Genomic DNA, 19,859 nt, shown 5'->3' on the forward strand with positions numbered 1-19,859 from the left:
TCAATTAAAATATATTTCTTGCCCATTCTTTGGGCATAATCATTTTATTAACAGAAATTTCTTCGAAATTCGTATTTTTACCTTCGTGCATTAAAAAAAAAAAAAATCATACGAATCACGTTTACTAAATCTTACTAACTTAATTGCTCAATTACGAAATGAAAAGAAGATGAAACAAATGTGTCGCGTATTCTCTCAAACCCGACGCGACTTCTGCCTGATAAAAATTACCATAAACGAGGACCGAGAATGAAAGCGAACAAACTCACCTTTCCACTCTAATCCCAAGAAGACCCGAACCGTCGTCAGAATTCGAGAGGCGCTTCGAAGGGAGGGGAAAAAAAAAGAAAAAACGTTCGTGGTATTTCGTCAAGTTGGGACAGAAATTTTCATTGAGGCCACAAGTGGCTCGTTACTCGGGCCTTCTTCTTCGCCTCCCCTCCTCTCCAAAAAAAACGAACCCCCCTCGGTCGACTATTTGCCGAAATGGGCGTTCGTTCGTACGAATGATCGGCAAATCGATTGGAAAAATGATTGGGCGGCATGTCGGACAGGATCGTCGGATCAGGACGAACGAAATAACGGCCGTGAGCAAGACAAATACGTTCCGTAGGCCGAAGGGAGAACGGGCAAAGAAACGACAGAGATTTCTATTAGCCCCGGTACCCGAGGCTACTCTTTCGTTTTCGTTCTCAGTAATTAGCCTAACGAGCTAGCCAGGAAATCGGTGAAAGAGAGGCTCGAACTCTGCCAGTACTTTATACTGTCACGTGTTCATGGCGATCGAGTCACACAGAGGATATATAGCAGAGAGACACCCTGTCCAAGACGAGAGAGCTGGATTCTGTTCTGATCACCTGCGACCGCAGTCGCTGGCTGCACCTTCGTGCACGTGAATACGTGGCACACAATTCGCTGATTGATCGCGTCATTGTGTCTATTCGACCGTGCGAATGACAGCAACGTGTCGTTTGCATAAGTTCCAGTCGCCGGCGGAATATTTCGTAATGGGAACGTGCAACACGGTGAAATCTCTTTGCGTAGATTTTATTACTGTTGATTCTGTCATCAGAATACGCGCTTTGTACGGCAAGGTGTATATATTATTATTTTCCTTTCGTCTCAATGTTTCAGCGACGAAAGGTATTTCTAAAAGAATTAATATGTGTATTATTATGACTAATTGTTATTATGATTTATATATTATTATTTCTAAAGGTATTTCTAAGAAAATAAATATGTATATTATTATATGTATGTATATGTATTATTATTTTTCTTTCAATTTAATATTTTAGCAACGGAAAGTATTTCTAAAAAAAAATATGTATATTATTATTTCTAATTGTTATTATTATTTATACATTATTATTTCCAAAGATATTTCTAAAAAAAATAAATATGTATATTATTATATGTATGTATATATATTATTATTTTTCTTTCGATTTAATATTTTAGCAACGAAAAGTATTTCTAAAAAAAAATATGTATATTATTATTTCTAATTGTTATTATTATTTATGCATTATTATTTCCAAAGATATTTCTAAAAAAATAAATATGTATATTATTATATGTCTATATGTGTATTATTATTTTTCTTCCGTTTCAATATTTTAGTGACGAAAGGTATTTCTAAAATATATATATATATATATATTATTTCCAATTATTATTTCTAAAAAAATAAATATGTATACTATTATATGTCTATATGTGTATTATTATTTTCCTTCCGTTTCAATATTTTAGTGACGAAAGGTATTTCTAAAAAAAAAATATGTATATTATTATTTCTAATTGTTATTATTATTTATTATTAGTTATTATTATAGGTATTTCTAAGAAAATAAATATCGCACGTATATCAAATACAGGTCACTGAAAGACTGAATGATATGAAACAAAAATAACTTTTACAAACACATGTATTTTTACTTTTTTATTATTTTATTTGGAAATATAATTAATGGATTTCTTTCAGTATTATTTGTGAAAAACAACATCCCTCCAAATGACCACCATTTTCCTGCTCACAAGTACAATTCCTGCTCTTTCAAACCCTTCAGTTTCTCAGCATGAATTAATATTTTTCTAGAAACTTCTAGCATTCTTGATATTTATTAATTTCAGTGGTCACTTTCGAACAATTAATTCCACAATTAACAGCCTCGTTATATAACGCCGAACAAAACCGTTCCAAAGGAAACTGAAAAATCTGGAAGTTGAATCTGCCGACGCGACCGATCGAAGGTTAAACTTGACCCGAATCCTCCTCTAACCCAAATCGAAGGCAATCAAAGAGAACTCGGTTAAGAAGAGAACGACTCGGTGGACCCGAGCGAGGGAAGAAAACGAGGAGTCCGTTCCGAGGGAAATCGATCGACTGGAAGGTACTTCTGCCCGACCCCGAAGCGCTAAGAGGATTCGCAGTGGGGGAGGGTGGGTGGTGGCGAGGCAGACAGAGAGAAACGTTAAGAGAATTCACCCTCTGTAAAGTGGACCTGGTCCGCGCTGAGGATCGGCTGACGCGGGCGTTTGTTTGCGCTCGGTATCTTGCGGAAGTCTGCGAATGATATCGATAGCCCGGGGCATCGGCCAACCCGTGAGAAAAATGACATTCGCCCGTGCTCGGTCAAAGAAAGCATCTCCGTTCGCGGAGATTTAACGGAGCTCGCCACGTCCCTCTCGCGAACGATTCAACTCTGAAAAATTTCGGGAACAACGGTGGCAACGGGAGAGAGCCTCGTGAGTGGAAATATACAGGGTGTCCATCAGGTCTCTTTACAATTTCAAAAATTTATTTACAAAGGCAATTGATGAGATATCTTCATCAGATTTGTTGATATGTACTCAGTGGTTATCAAGGCTTTTATCACATTGCATTTTAGGTACCCAGTTGATGAATAAGATACTGTTAAATGAACCCTTTACGAAATGGCTACTCCTCAAGAGAAGGCACAGTGTGTATCGTGGTTTATTGAAATCAAATCGGATCTGCAGACTCGGCGAAACTTCAGAATTGAGAATGAAAGAGATCCATCCGTCACGTCCATCAATTCGTGCATGGCACAAGAAATTTATGGAGACTGGGACAGTGTTCGATAAAGGGAGGAGTGGACAACGAAGAAGCTCTGAGGAAAACATCGATCGTGTAAGAAATCGAGTACCGTCTTGATGTGCTTCGTGCAACTAATAATGCCCATATAAAAGTGTATTAAATGAGGTAGAAAAGAACTTAAATATATACACTTATCTGTCTTTTCATTAGCCTTTGTAATAAATTTTTGAAATTGTAAAGAAACTTTATGGTTACCCTGTATATCACGAATGGTGAAAGAGAGAGAGAAAAAAAAAAGAAGGAACGTTTCTCATGGACGTTTGCTGCGAGGAGAAAAAGAGAATAAAATCCGCAGCGGCAGGACTTCGCGACAGGTTCTTTTCGCAATCTACCGTCAATGTTTGCGCTTCGTTTAGCGGTGGTACTTGCTCGTGTACACAAGTTATTATAGTTCGTTTTTCAACTTTGTTTTTTATGCAATCTTTTTCTCCCGTTTGTCTTTTTTTTTTTGTTTTTGGTAGATATAAATAGATTTCTAGAATCCTAGAATCCTAGAATCAACGAGTTTTAAATCTGGCAATTGTTAATAATTCTTTTTTGTGGTTCTTGAAATTTTTCAGCATTAGCCATGAGAAACCTAGGTTGAAAATTCGTTTAATCAATTATTGGATTCTTCCTCTTCCTCAGGAACAGTGTGCTTCAACTATACAACTGATCCAATTTGTAACTAGAGAAATTCCTGGTAATTATTTCATCCAGAACAATTTGCACTACTTGCTATTTAACTTAGCTTACCGTGTCTGCCAATTTTCGTTTCACTTTTGATCGTCTTTCGTCCATCGAAATTGAAACGAAAGTTTCTGGAATTTACGAACACAAACATTTCATTCTGCGTTTCACAGAGAGAAAGAGAACGGAGATTAACTAGCATCAGGCTAAACCAACGTACTCTGAAACCTGGCCGATCTTTCTCCCGGTCCTCCCTCCTTATCCATCAATTTCAGGGAAATCCGGTCGAATCGATCGGCCTTGGACGTTCGCCCGTCCTCCCATCAGTGGATTGCTCGAGCTGATGCACGTTTGAAATCCCCGCGAGATCCGTTCGCGGAGTCACGCATGCCGCTAACTATGCAGGGAGTCGGGGACCGAGAGGAAGGAAGAGAGGCGCATCGAACCAGCCGAAAATCCCGGCATTGTCTGGACACCGCGTGCTCTGCTCCCCCAATACGGATAATCTCGGGAGGCCCGGCCGTGTTTCCCTGTGGGAGACGCGATAACGTCCTGAAACAGAGAGAACCGCCTGCCGAAGGGTTGCCCCCGCTTTCCGATGTTCCATCCACGGAATTTAGAGTCCTCTGCCATCCCGCACCGGTATTAAACCACTAGCTATAAATCGACGAATTTCGGGTCGGCTCGCGTGCACAGGTATATATTCATCGTCAATTATCGTTACGTCGGGAATTTGTACGTTCGTTGTGGAAAAATTGCTAGACAATTGCTGAGCAATTGAACGGTTGAATGGTTTTTAGTACTACGTGGAATTATCAACAGCTTGTTACATTTAACGCATGCGTTAAAATTTAATATTTTCAATGTAACAAGCTGTTGATAATTCCACGTAGTACTAAAAATCATTCAATCAAATTCTTCAAGTACCTAGCAATGTTTCCACGATAAACATACAAATAACACATACGTTAAAATTTAATATTTTTCCAATGTAACAAGTTGTTGGTATGATCTACGTAGTACTAAAAATCATTCAATCAAATTGTTCAAGTACCTACCAATTTTTCCGCAATAAACATACAAATACACTATTTTATATTTATTTTTACTATTTTATATTTATTTATTCATATTTTATTTAAATTAATAATTTATTTATTTATTTTATATGAATAAAATTCAAAATTTTTATAAAAATTTTTTTTTATTAATTTAATGAAATGTTTTTGTAATAATATTATAATTTTATTTAAAAACTTTATAATTAATATATATATAATATATATTTTTAAAAAATTTATTTAATTTTATTATTATTTAAATATATTATATATAACGTATGTGTTATTTGTATGTTTATCGTGGAAAAATTGCTGGATACTTGTTAGATGATTTCTTATATTACCAACGATTTGTTTAAGAAAATATTCAATTATAATATTTATATTACTTACTAATATTTATTTATACACATTCAAACAAAATTTACTAGACACTTGCACAATGCGATTTTTAGCCTAATGAAACGACTAACTAGTTCGATATTTCTTTCGTAGTATAAAAAATGCCATGATGTCTCCGAAAAATCTCAGAGAAACGAAGTTGAAAATGGTCGTCAGGCTTAATTTAAGATCAAATTACTATCATTTTATTCCTTATTATTTATTATTAAACTTGCAGTCTTGTAACCCAGCATTCTGACTTAATCGCTTAATAATCTTTTCTTCTCAGAAACTATTTGCATCCAAATCTAAAGCAAACGTTGCAAAACGAGGCGGCGAATTCCTTGAAAAACAACGCGTACTGTTTGATCGTAAAATTCACTTCGACGTCCCGAAGTAACTTGGAAATAGCCGGATGACGTAACTTTCGCTAGGCAAATCGCTCGCTAACGTACTATTATAACACTATCTCTTTCGTATTGTTGGCCGCGAATAGAGACAGCGAGATCGTTTCTCGAGAATCGTTCCTCGTTGGCGGGGAATTCCGGCGTAAACACGAGATTTTGCCCAGAAAATATCGTTAGCTAATATTTACGGACCGACAGCGCTCGCGATTGTGAAAGAACATCCTTACTACGAACCGCTTATCGTTAATGCGATTAAGTAGACGCATGATTCATTTCGTAGCGGACGTTAATAACGTTGGCGTATATGAGCCGAGAATAATCGGATTTTCATGGTACGCAAGGAAATCGTTCGTCTTTCTGCGCTCGATCTGCTTTCGATCTTCAGATAATTGGAAGTTATCGTCTTTTCTTTTTTTTAAATAATTACACGAACAACGTAATTGTTCTACCGAAGAATACAATTGCAATAAAAAGCAGCCGTGTCATTGAAGTGATCCAGGCGACTCAAGAAATTGGTCGAGTCAAATTAATTTGTTTTAATTTTCATTGGACAAACCCAGTGAGGGAAATTGTTTAAAATCCGTCTCGCTGATAATTTAATTTAAAATCTGGGCACACGTGATCAGAATATGAAAAGAAACGATTTAATAAGAATTTTTTGTGTTTTATATAATTGTTTAGTACTAATTGGCTTCGAGTGGTGGAAATATCGAATGCTATCGAAAAATAGCTTGTTATCTTTCGAGCCGAGCAATTTTTTTAACATTCACTCTTTGACTGTTCAAGGTTAAGATTCGTAGCAGTGTTGAAAGTATTTCTTTACTTTTTGATAGCAGTCAGTATTGATACAACTAAAATAATTTCCTCGTAATTAATTTTATTAACAAAGATGTCAAAACGATCCATAATTTTATAATATAATTTGTTCATAGCTTGAAAATGAAACATGAAATTTCTTTGATATGAAAGTGCTATTCCACTATGTTATTGTATGTTATTGTATTGTATTATATGTTATTGTATAAGTGTCAATCCAAGCTGTAGTTTAACATTTCCTTGGACAAGTTGTTAATAATTCTGTACAGTATCGTAACTTAATATTATAATATTATGGCTACAATATTAAAAAAAAAAAAAAAAAAAAAAAGAATTTAAAAAATGTTAAAGAAATTCAATTGTATTAAATATAATAAAAAAAACTTAATTCTCGAACAGTGATTATTAAACGGATTTTTATGCAAAATTATATTTTTGATAGAAAATGGTTGCAATTAAATATTGCAAAAAACACCAGAGCTTGGTTATTTTGTACATTTTAATTAATTTAATTTAAATATTAATTCGCGAAGACGTTCGAGATGATACAAGAGAATAATAATAGGAATTTGTAGAAACAGAAAGCAGGAGATCTATTTGACAGTATTTCGTACTCTTCGAGTCCCAAACTTATCATCAATTCTTTGCAATGTCCCACAAACGTAGCCCACCGATCACAAACGTCGTAATCTCGCCTGCAGATCAAATAAACCTCCTCTGATTCTAAACAAGTATCTCGCTAAAATCCGCCAAAATCGCGCTGACACGTTTCTCCACTGAAAAACTCCGTGGCGCAGCTTCAAACGCGGTATTTGTTTACCTAGCAATCGTTCGATATTAACACCTACCAGGAAGACGAGATCAAACGTTTCCCAGGCATGTTTCCACGTTCCACGAAAGAGTTTTACTCGTCCTTCGTATCTGCGTCAATATCTTCTGTCTTCGACTTGAAGATACTGGAGGAAAGGCACTGAAATCTTCGGTCGATCTGAAACCAATACAAAGTGTTCTCGTTATTACGGTCACGAACCGTCGTGTTCGACGATTGAGATCTCAGTTTAGCTTAGAATTAACGGTGAGTTTCTCCGAGATTGATATTTACCGATTTACGGGAGCCACGAAGTTGCGACTGGTGAATCACGTACAGGGAAGTCGGAAACCGGAGGTCAAAACTGCTTGAAATCACGACGGGCCTTCCATTAACGTTCCCCCGGCTTGTACCTGTCCAAGAATCACCATATTCGACGTGTTGGCCGACCCTGGGCCAGACTTCCTGTCTACCAGCCTGCTTCTGTCTCGTTCGATTATCTGAAAAAAAGATCGAACACGTGGTCCTCCTTCAACAGTTCTACGCTATTCACGATGCTTTCTGTAGTCTTGAATGAGAGTTTTCGTGGCATTGGTTCGTTATCTAATTCGTTAACGATATTCTCTTAATCTTTAGGATACGTTGAATACGAACTCAAAAANAGTTGTTAATAATTCTGTACAGTATCGTAACTTAATATTATAATATTATGGCTACAATATTAAAAAAAAAAAAAAATAGAATTCGTAAAAATAAATTGATTGAAAAAAGAATTGCAAATGAATTAATCGATTAACTAGAACTGCCCCTTAAATCATTTCAATTTATGAAACAGAATAAACTATTTGAAAAAGACATTTTGACCTTGTTTTGTGATCTTTTGTAATGTGTTTCACCTTTCGTTCGTTAAATGTAAAGATAAGAAATGTTATCTGAACGAGAAAATTGACGCCTGAATGGCAACTAAATATCTAAAATGAGCGTATTGTTAAAAGTGCGATTATTTGATGAGACTTTTGCATAAGTAACGGTAATATCAGGTGTTTTATCAAGTTTCTGTTATTAAAAGAAATATGGAACGTGAAACAAAAATATGAAATAAATGCAAGATAAATACCTTTACAAGAAGATTGCAGTATAAAAATCAGAACGTCGTCGATAAAAGTTCAGAAAGTAACGAACGAACGAAAGAAGCAACACGAACGAATATTTTTGGTAAAGGTTATCATGTCTCGATTTCTCGTAGCGTCCCTCCTTCTCGCTATGGTCCTCGTTGTCTGTGAGTAATTACAACATAATTCATATTTAAAAGTTTGAAATATTCATTGCTCTTTTTCTGAACGAAACGATTTTCTTAAACATAATAAAAATGTTATAATAACCTAGCAAAATTCCCTTTGTCTGGACAAAATGAATTAAGACAAAATTTTAATTCACTTATATACAGTGAAGAGTATAACTGTACCAAAGTTGATAAAAAATTGTCGATATAATTGATATAATTTCGTAAAAGGATCATACAAGGATTCATCTGATCTCATTTTAAAGCGTGAAGCCTCTACTTTGACAATCGTAAATTTTTTTTTTTTTTTTTGCAAAGATGATATTAGATCGTATAGCGGATAGGAAAGTGAGAATACTTTTTCCTTGAAAATTAAAACGCATGTAAAAATGTTGGAAAAATTTTAAAAATCTAAATCTATTGTGGTCTTGAAGATTGAGATTTTCTTTTTACAACGAGCTTAAAAGTCGCTGTACAGTTTTCTTCGTTTACTAATATTTTATTGAATCTGGAATATTAGAGTAGAATTTTGGGAACTTTTTAAATTTTATCATTTAACTCTAATATTCAGCAAAATGTACAACAAATTTTAAGAGGTCGTTGCGACAAAGAGACTTCAATCTTCAAAATGATGGTAGATTTACTTACGAAAAGTTTTTTTAATATTTTCGCACACGTTTGAATTTTCACAATTTTCCAGGAAAAAGTGTTCTCACTTTTCCACACGCTGCATGATACGAACGTTATATTTTCGAAGAATAACGAACCCACGATTGTTAAAGTAGAAGTTTCACGCTTTAAAATAAGATCAAGCGGATCATTGTACGATTTTTTTTTACGAAATTATACCAGTTTAAATTTTTCATTGTCATTGGTATAATTATGCTCTTCATGTAAATATATATATAAAAATGTAAACGTATATATATATTAAAAAAAAACAGACAAATTCATACTTACAGTGATAGGGCAAAGGAAAATTTAAAAAGCAAATGACACGAGGTAATCCGTAATTTATGGACAAAAATAATGGATAAATGATTCCTAGTAATGTTGATAAAGAAATATTCGGTAGAGAAGTTACAATTTTTTTGTTCGTGTTTTTTTTTTTAGAAATAATCATGTAAAATTTGATTTAACAGCTAGCCAAGAGTGTCCATTGGTAGATTTGAGATGTGAAGTGAATTGCGAACCAAAGTGTCCGTCTCCACTTTGGTTTCCAATTGGCAACTGCACCAGCACCGTGAGTATTCAAAATTCCATTAAATTAACTGTATCAGCTTAATAACAATACGAATAAATTGATTTGCAGAATTGCGGTCCAGTCACTGGCGGTTTAGTCTCGTCCCCTTGTCCATGTGGTAAAGGCACGTCTAGAAATCTCATAACTAACGAATGTGTACCGGTGGAAGACTGTCCCAAATTAGAAATACATAATGTAAATGTATCTCGCAACTCATAAATGTCCATTGTCAAACGACAATGATGTGTCAATAAAAAACTTTCTTTGAGGAATATTCATCCCACTGGCGCTTCAACCAACTTCATCGTACATTTTTCTATCTGTATATTCATACTTTGTACAAATGTAGAATTGCACCCGATCATGCAAAATGCTTCAATATAAAATGTTATAGTTTCGACTTGATGAACGAAACGTAGTCAGTGTAATATTATATTGCTCATTCGTGAAAATGTCAGAAAAATTCGTCAATTTTGATTCTGAACGGTCAATCACGGATCACAATGGTAATCACGATGATTCAGTATTATTTACGAAACGGTAGAAAGATGTTTGAAACGCTGGTGAAAGAACGACGAAGGTTCTTCTAGAGGAAAAATGATAAATAAAGAATAAAGTGAAGGGTCGAAGAAAGAAAAATCAATGTCCCCGCAACACGAAGAAACGTGTCTTAAATGTCAGCGTGGCATCCAACGTCAATGGACCGTTCTACGTGATCGGAATGAAGGGGATGGGGTACCACCTTGACACAGACGAACGGCCACGGGGCGCTAACTAACGCCATAATCAAGTAAGCAGTTTAGTCGAGCGATCCGGTTACGTCGACTTAGCCTTCCGTATCGACGAGGCGTCACTGATTGGTTTACAGATCTGCTGAGCCGAACTCAGACGCTCAAAGGCCTCTCTAGTTAGCCGGAGACTTCCAGAACGAACCACCTTTACCCCCTTATACCCTCTCTCTCTCTCTCTCTCTCTCTCTCTCTCTCTCACTTTCATATCTTTCCTCGGTATTTCATTAATTTCCCTGCGACTCCGCTTCGTCTGCCAAGGCTTTACACCTTTGATTTCGCAAAGCGGAGTCTCCTCGACAGCTCGGTCTATAAATAAGTTACGCTTAATTGCAAAGATCCCTTCCCTCCCGCTCTTATCTCTTTCAATTTTTTCCCCTCTCTCCTTCTCTCGCGTTCGCTCGATCCTTCCCTCTCGGGGGGGGGGGGGGGGGGGGGAGAGAGAAAGAATCGAAAGGGAAAGCGAGCCTGCGCGACGCGAAATCGCGGCCTGCAATGCGGCAAATTCGAGGGAAAAAGCTGTCCCGCGGAAGCGTGCACTCGCGACGATTAATATGCGGCGGAGAGGGTGGATACGTAGGATAGGCGGTGACGAAGGGCGACGAATTTATCGGCGCCGGGTGCTCCCGACGAGGGACAGAGGGAAAAAGAATATACTCGTTGCGTTGGCGCAACATTAGCGAGGGAAAATTCATAGGGGCGGCGACGAGCGGAAGAGTTATGGACGGGCACTCTTCTCGGACACGCGTCTGTATACCTGCTGACTGTCGTTCTTCATAATTATACGTGTAACAACCGCGCTCTGGATCATGCGTCGGTGATCTTCCGCAAATTTGCTTTACGACATTTCATATCAGCGGATGTGAATCACCCCCGTGGAGAGCTTTCACCATCGTATGAAATATTTCGAAGTTTCATTAATAGTCATAATGGGATGTGGCTGTCATCGTTATGTTGATTAAGATTGAAATCAATTTTCAGAGTACGTGCAGGGAGTACAATTTAATGTTTAATGATACAATGCTGTATGATACTGTCCAGTAATATATTATTGATATTGTATTCATTGTATATCTGTGTGTATATGTACATATATTGTGTTTGTCGTATATGTGTATTATTATATCCATTGTGTATATATAAAGTTATTATGTTATAATATTTTATATATCATAATATTATTTATTTTAAGTTATTTTTGTTTTATATCATTCAATCTTTCAGTAACCACCCTATATATATATATATATAAATATATTAATATAAATTTATTTATATATATAAATAAATAACTTTTACAAAGACATTTTTTAAATTTTTTATTATTTTTATTTGGAAGTATAATTAATAATATAATTAATGGATTTTTTCCATAATATTCTACAAAAAAAGAAAATAAGAAAGATTGAAAAAATGTACAAGTTGTGACTTTTTCAAACCCATCAGTTTTTCAGTGGCCACACCGTATATTATATAATAGCAGACACAATATATGCATTAAGTACAAGCTTGTCTTAGATTAATCTACTCAATATAATGTACTTTGTGTATTACAAGATAATGTATCGCGGGTTTTTATCAAAACGTTGCTACGAAATTTCCAACCAATGGGTTGAACCCGAAAGTTCATTCGACTATTGAGACGAGGCGAATCGTCAAGAAATCCATCGTTTCCACAATTTTGGAAAACAAAGAAGAAGAACGTGCCCGTATACTTGCGTTGCGCGAGTCTTGGACTTCCTAGCCCTAGGACTGGAGAAGGATTTCTTCGATTTGTCAAGCGAATGCCCTAACCTTCGAGTAATAAGGAAGGAACGCGCGGGCGTGCGTTTTTCACAGGCAGGAGGGCGGTAATCGGTGAGACGGTTCTAATTTCGAATAGGGGAGCAGCACCGGATCGCGTCAGATTCTTGACAGACGTGAAAAATGTCACTCGTATGCAAAGCAAATTGTGCCAGCCCGTTCGTTTCATTATTTTGCCGGTGCGTGTCTCTCTCTCTGCGCGAGAGGGGGAAATTTCCCTTCTTCTCTCGCGAAAAAATTTCATTCTCGGCCCGGAGCAGCCACCTTGGCCCGCGTGCCTCTACGAAACTCCACGAGCCTCCTCTCTCTCTCTTTCTTTGCTTAATATAAGGTCACGAGGAGGGGGAGGACACCTGCGGTCGCCTCTTTAAAAATGATTAACCTACCCAAAGGAACGAGAGAGTCGAGAGCCCTCGATGGTGACGTCCTCGATGAAAAATGAATCGAGCTTGGCTTTTACGATGGCAAAAGGCATCGTTAACTCTTCCTACCCGCTCATTTTTAATGATTCCAAGCCCGTGGCTAGGATTACCCTTCTTGGACAGGCTGCTGGGGTACATACGTAAGCAGTGTCGTTGCTCTCTAAATATAGGGTAAATTAGGACTCCTACAGCCGAGGCAAGATGGTTTTATTACGATCTACATTTCCCGCTATTTAAGTCTACGACACTTGCGTTTAAATTGCGTTCAACGTTAATCGTAGTCGTCGTGAAGTAGCTGCTTTGTATATATTCGAGTCCTAATTTATTCAGGGGCGAAATCGACGTTCTAATTCGAGTCGTATCGAGTAACTTTGTCATTTTTCACTTAACGCTAGAACTATGTACCAACGACTGAAGCATAAAATTTCCATCGGAGATACAGTAAAGTAAAATCTTCATGATACAACAAGGTACGCAAGCTTTTATTTATGTACTTTACGAAGTGTCATTCAAGTCTCTATAAAATACACTGTTTTATATCTATAAAGTGTCTAATAAGAATTATCATCATTGGTCATTTTGATCATTTTAGTAGCTCTAGTAAAAGTATCAGAAATTAAAGCTGAAATCTGTATTATTTAATTTTTCATTTAGTTGCAAGTCTCTAAAAATACACTGTTTTATATCTATAAAGTGTCTAATTATCATCATTGGTCATTTTGACCATTTCAGTAGCTCTAGTAAAAATATCAGAAATTAAAGCTGAAATCTGTATTATTTAATTTTTCATTTAGTTGCAAAAGAAATTCCCGAGCTCCTGTTCAAATGCCTCGTAGTATCGCTTCCCTTTGTCGAACTGTTTCGTATAGCATTCGTTTCTAACAAAACTAAGTAAAATCTTCATGATACTTTACGAAGTGTCATTCAAGTCTCATTCGTTTCAAGTAGCATTCGTTTCTAACAAAACAATCACAAAATGATGATCAAATGTCTAAGACCGAAGAAAGACGAACGCAACGCAAGAGATGCTAGATCAAAATCAATGGTACGCCCTTGGTCTTTTGCGAATCTATCTTCTATTTATTAAATCCATCCATACGTGTCAGCGATCCAATTAAACTCCAATATCATCGGATCTAGGCGCGTGTGTAATTCGATCGTCGGAGCTCGATCGATGGAGAGGAGCGAGACAAAGGTTAATCCGAAAGCGAAGCGAGGCAGAGTGGCGCGACACGTCGTCTTGACAAGCGATTTGTCACGTTAACGAGCCAACGGCGACGTTAACGATCGCGTTCCATACGAATGCGGGTAGTACACGCGAGTCGGCCACGTGCGTGTGCACGGTTACGAAAATCCAGGAATCTCCCGGCGAGTTAAATTGAAAAGTCGCGGAGAGAACGATCCAACGAACGCCAGCCGAAATTAGCATTCCCGAGGGGAAGATTACCAAAGGTAAGGCAAGAATTCTTTGACAAAGAGGAGGAACTGAACCGCGGTTCTTCGAGGCCTCTCGACTTCTCTGCGTCCTTATTATATTCGCCGGTTATCGATCGCTCATTATGCCGCTTCGAAATGCGCTCGAATGCCCCGTGTGTAGCGTAATCGTTCCACTCGATGTTAAATTGCCTCGTTAAGCTGTCGTCGGGATACGTTTTAACCGGAAATTAATTGCGGTTTTACGGCCGGCGCAATATCCACCACCTAATCAATGTTCCAACGATACTCGCGTTTTAAAATTCTGCGGGAGGTATCGGTGTGAATGTTTTTCCTGTTTTATTTTTCCTGTTTCCTTCTTTTTTTTTTTTTTTCTTTTGTTGAATTAATTTTCGTTGCGTCGTTTGTTACCTTCGATCGAATCGTGCTTTTTTTTTTATTGTTGGGAAATTTTTTAAATCTGGGAGAAACGTGGAAGAGTAATTCAGTGTATGTTACTGATGTGCAGGATCTTTTGTTTCAATTATACGTTAAAGATATTTTCTGGAATATTATTTCAATATTATCTTCGTTTTTCAATTTAATGTCATTTTCCTCGATAGAAACTGTATTAAAATTCACGAAATTCTTTTTGAGTTTTAATAAAGTTTCCATTTCTATTTCTGATACCATTTTTCTGCAAGTTTTATATGACATCATATCTCCAGCTAGATAGAACAGATCATTTCTGCGGTATTTTTCTTTAATTATAGAGCGAAATGAACACGTGTATCCAATTTGACCGAGAATTAAAATATCTTGGAAAATGTGAAAGGACGAAGGAAAATGCAACGAGACACGTTATTCGAATTTTTAGACGAAAGATACATATCTGTAGAAAGATAAATAAATTTCTTTAATTTCCGAGACAAGATATTTTTATATTTAGTCGTAACTTTTAGGAAAACTTCATCCTCCATTAAGTCTAGAGAAACTAACTTGCCTGCTTTTTTATTCAACCAATCAAATCCAATATCGTGCAAATTAATTAAGTTCCCCTCCAATAAATTAAATCCAATATCAGTCGAGTATTCTTCTTATATTCAACAAGTCAAATCTAACAACAGATCCGCCAATTAATTAAGCTTTTACGTTCAACGTAATATTTTTTTTTAGTTGAAAAATTCCTATATACGTCGCATACCAATTTTAGAAGTTTGAAACATTGGTCACTGGACGAGAAAATGGTCGGTCTTTATATAATTGATGCTTCTCTCGTGACTCAACGTGGAAACACCACGGAAGCAGCTTCCTCCGGGTTGACGCACGAAATACCGGACATTCGATCCCGATTTCTCTCTTTCTCTTTCAGCCGCCGTTGTTCGGCGAGGCTTAATGAAAACCGTGATTGAAGCCTCGTGCACGAGGGGCCAATCGATCCGCAGGAATCACGAAGAGGGTGTTTGGCAGCCAATCACCGATCTCCCTGCAAAGGACCGACACTTTTTCCTTCTCTCTCTCTTTCTCTCTTTGATTCAACGGGATTCATGAGTTGACTTTGAACGCGAGAACTTCACCGTTGTATCGGGCTGATCAAACTCTCCTAACACATTGCTCCGTGCGTTCTACAAGTGTAGAATTATTAGCTCACTTGTAAAATATGAAATTTATTGTGGAATCGATCGGAAGAGTTATATCTTCCGAGAGACAACATAACGTAAATAGGATGCAGCCCGATTATTTCGAAATATCTTCTTGAAGAACTTCATTTTGAAATCTATTTGATCATTGTTTCGTAACAGTCTGTATAATTACCTCGACTGAAATGGTGAGAAACGTGAAAAAGGAAGGAACTTTGTATATTTAAACTCAATCTGGTGTTATCGACATCTGGAAAGTAAATCTTATTTTTATAAATTTGTTCGTCATAGAAAAAGAAATGAAAATAGCACGAACAGTTCCAAATTTCAGAGACAATTATTGCATTTATCATTTCCCTATGCATTTTATCGTAGGAAGTTCATACAGTCGAATCATGGCCTAGATCTCGCAATGGCGTCATTAAAGAGTATTGAAGATAAATAACCATCGAAACTAAACAACTAAATTAACACAGACGAAACTATCGCCGAGGGAACCCCGATTTCTGATCATCCCTTCCGAAACATTTACACGCTGGTACTCTCGAATGGAGGAGAATTTGATATACTTTAAACAAAGAACTTAGCTCGTCTCGAAAGAGGAGAGACTTTCAAAAAAAAGGTGGACAGTTTCCAGTGAAGAAAACGAGACAAGCAGTGCGCCTGCATTAGTTTAACAAGTTGATCAACAGGAGTTTACCGTGCTTCTGTCTTAAAGGGAAGCAGGACACGAAAGAAAGACCGGTGGAGAGTGAATTCACCGGATGGAAAATTGGAGGGCAAACATTTTTCCGTTCTCCTTCGAGAGAGAGCTAATAACCTCTGCATATTTGATAGGATTCCATTCTTCGCTCGCGGCAGGGAAAGATCGTTTCTGCTTGCGCGCGGACGGGAAATGTAATTTCTTTCGCTAACACGATACAATTTTGATCCGGTACGGCAATCCGAAAGCTTTTGTGTCCCCGAGGCGGGGCAAATCTTGTATCCTGTATGCATTTTCATCTTACCGAGGCTCGCGCCACTTTTCCTTTCTTCCTTTCTTCCTTTCTTTCTTTCTCTCCCTTTTCATACGACCCTCCGGTTCCTTCTTTCTCCGCTCCGTGTATTAAATTGACCAACGTTTCGTACACGGCGCGCTGTTTTGTCTCCAGAGTATCGCGAGTATCGATCGTTCTCCTCGGGAAAAACCTTCCGAGGGATCCTTGGGACCTTTTGTTTCGACGGATAATTCCCTCCTCCTCCTCCACGGATCACGGAATACTCTGTGTCCTTCGAACCGAACGACTCCCTCCTCCTTCTCCTCCTCGGAGACCTCCTCGCGTCGATTTTCTATCGTCTTACGGTTTATTAACTCTCGGCCGATTAGCCCGCCCCGTGAGATCCTGTCTTGTCCGATGGGTCCTTCGAGATTCACGCTTGAATTATTCTCTCTTCGTCCTCTCTCCGCCCGCAATCACCCCCTTGGCTTGCTATTTATCGGTATCGCTGGACGAATCGTTGTTTGGTTTCCTTCGACGCTACAGTAATGGGCTGTTATATTACAGGGTGTCCATGAAGTCTCTTTACAATTTCAAAAATTTATTACAAAGGCAAATGAAAAGACAGACAAGTGGAAATTATTACAAAGTAAGACGTGTATATTTAAGTTTCCTTTTGTTTCATTTCATATACCTGTATATGGCACCGTTAGTTACACGAAACACATCAAAACGGTATTCGATTTCTTGCCATGTTCGCTGTAGCATACTCTCATCAATGGTGGCAATGGCATCAGTGATCTTCTGCTTTAGATTAATGATGTCACGTACCTTTGTCTGATACACGATATCTTTAACATAACCCCATGTGGGTGTTCATGAAGTCTCTTTACAATTTCAAAAATTTATTACAAAGGCAAATGAAAAGACAGACAAGTGGAAATTATTACAAAATAAGACGTGTATATTTAAGTTTCCTTCTGCTTCATTTCATATACCTGTATATGGCACCGTTAGTTACACGAAGCACATCAAAACGGTACTCGATTTCTTGCCATGTTCGCTGTAGCATACTCTCATCAATGGTGGCAATGGCATCAGTGATCTTCTGCTTTAGATTAATGATGTCACGTACCTTTGTCTGATACACGATATCTTTAACATAACCCCATGTGGGCGTTCATGAAGTCTCTTTACAATTCCAAAAATTTATTGCAAAGGCAATTGATGAGATATCTTCATCAGATTTGTTGATATGTACTCAGTGGTTATCAAGGTTTTTATCACATTGCATTTCAAGTACCCTGTTGATGAATAAGATACTGTTAAATGAACCTCTTACAAAATGGCTACTCCTCAAGAGAAGGTACAGTGTGTATCGTGGTTTATTGAAATCCAATCGGATCTGCAGACTCGTTGAAACTTCAGAATTAAGAATGGAAGAGATCCATCCGTCACGTCCATCAATTCGTGCATAGCACAAGAAATTTATGGAGACAGGGACAGTGTTCGATAAAGGGAGGAGTGGACGACCAAGAACATCTGAGGAAAACATTGATCGTGTAAGAAATCGAGTACCGTCTTGATGTACTTCGTGCAACTAATGGTGCCCGTATAGAAGTATATTAAATTAGGTAAAAAGAGACTTAAATATATATGTCTCATTTTGTAATAATTTCCACTTATCTGTCTTTTCATTTGGCTTCGTAATAAATTTTTGAAATTGTAAAGGAACTTTATGGACATCCTGTATATTAATTTCGAAAGTGACTGAAGGTGCTGACTTTCTGAATTTCTGAACAATTTAGAACAAAGCTGAACTTCTTTCGAAAATTTATAATCGCTGTTTAAGTCACGTCGTAGATTACTGAAGATTAGACGAGGCCACAGTCGCGTTACTTAATCAAACTACTTAAAACTAACTACTGAATGTTACACGACGTTGCTCGGTGACGTCACGAGTTACTAACCATTGAAAATTAATGACACTGCTAATCGCGTCGCCGGTTATTAATTACTGAAAGTTCGACATCGAAACTCGTATGATGCTGCAATCACATCAGCGATTATTGTACAGGGTGCGTCTATAAACTTTAAACGATCAAACTTGATCAGCTTGTTCTGCGAGTAAAAGATCTGACAAGTCTGCAAATAATTTATAATGATATTGTATAAATGTGAGAACTAATCAAGTTCGAGTTAGATTTAAATTTCAGAATATCCGTCTCTCCGTTTCGAATATGATATTATTTTGCTTCTAAAATTAAATCCTCACGTACTAAAATTTCATCCTCGTGTTGATTCTTCGTTCAATTTATTATTTATTCATTTCATCGCAACTATCTTAGTCAACCAGTTATTTCAAGTTTGAAGTAACAACGCTACACCTGCCAGCGTCCATTTTGCAGGCTTGTCTTTCGTCTTCAAATTGAAAGTCCACACGTAGGTTGGCCCTCGAGTTCTCGTTTTGTAAACGGGACACTCGTACATATTCCTCAGATCCTGTTTATCCTGCGTGATCGCTCTCACGTTGATCACTGGCATCGCTGGAAATAATTCTTTCACTTTTGAATCCATTATGACGCCGGATTGCACGTCCCATCGTGCTCCCTCCATAAATATCCCATGAATATAAGCACCGTCTCTCGGAGCTGACCTAACAAACAGTATGATACCTCAATTAGTGACCATCTTATATGTAACGAGATCATTTATTTTGCAAAAAATTAATTTCTTTTCTTTCGCAAGGAATTATATCTGCAAATGTTTCGTCAATCAATACGCCGGTTGTGATTCTATCATCAAGAATTGATTATTTTAATAAGTTTTCAACGTCGCGGTGTTTCGTAACTTGCGGGACCCACCTTGTAGGGGAGCTGATTGTACGCCTAAAAATAATGAAAAATAGTCATAGAAGTATATGTCCTATCTGTCTTTGTTTATGAGATATAATGAATTTTCTGTTTTAATTGCTTTTACAAAAGATGCTCGAAATGACCAGCTTGCATTTGAAGACAAGCCTGCA

At 37.3% G+C, this 19,859-nt stretch overlaps 2 protein-coding genes across 2 annotated transcripts in view; one reads left to right on the forward strand and one right to left on the reverse strand.

Moving 5' to 3' along the window:
* Window positions 1–8,407: 8,407 nt before the first annotated feature.
* On the forward strand, window positions 8,408–10,083 carry LOC122532815. Its single transcript, XM_043661920.1, has 3 exons — window positions 8,408–8,545; window positions 9,691–9,791; window positions 9,861–10,083. The coding sequence occupies exons 1-3, from the start codon at window positions 8,494–8,496 to the stop codon at window positions 10,008–10,010; spliced, it is 303 nt and encodes a 100-aa protein (XP_043517855.1). The 5' UTR covers window positions 8,408–8,493; the 3' UTR covers window positions 10,011–10,083.
* Window positions 10,084–19,131: 9,048 nt separating this feature from the next.
* The window catches only part of LOC122532816 (dynein beta chain, ciliary), a 35,271-nt gene continuing 34,543 nt past the window's right edge, over window positions 19,132–19,859 (reverse strand). The window contains exon 36 of the mRNA XM_043661921.1: window positions 19,132–19,490. Within this exon, the coding sequence (XP_043517856.1) occupies window positions 19,196–19,490 (295 nt within the window). The 3' untranslated portion in view covers window positions 19,132–19,195. The remainder of the gene's footprint in view (window positions 19,491–19,859) is intronic.

This window comes from Frieseomelitta varia, unplaced genomic scaffold (assembly GCF_011392965.1).
Source record: "Frieseomelitta varia isolate USP_RPSP 00005682 unplaced genomic scaffold, Fvar_1.2 scaffold_475, whole genome shotgun sequence".
NCBI lineage: Eukaryota > Metazoa > Arthropoda > Insecta > Hymenoptera > Apidae > Frieseomelitta > Frieseomelitta varia.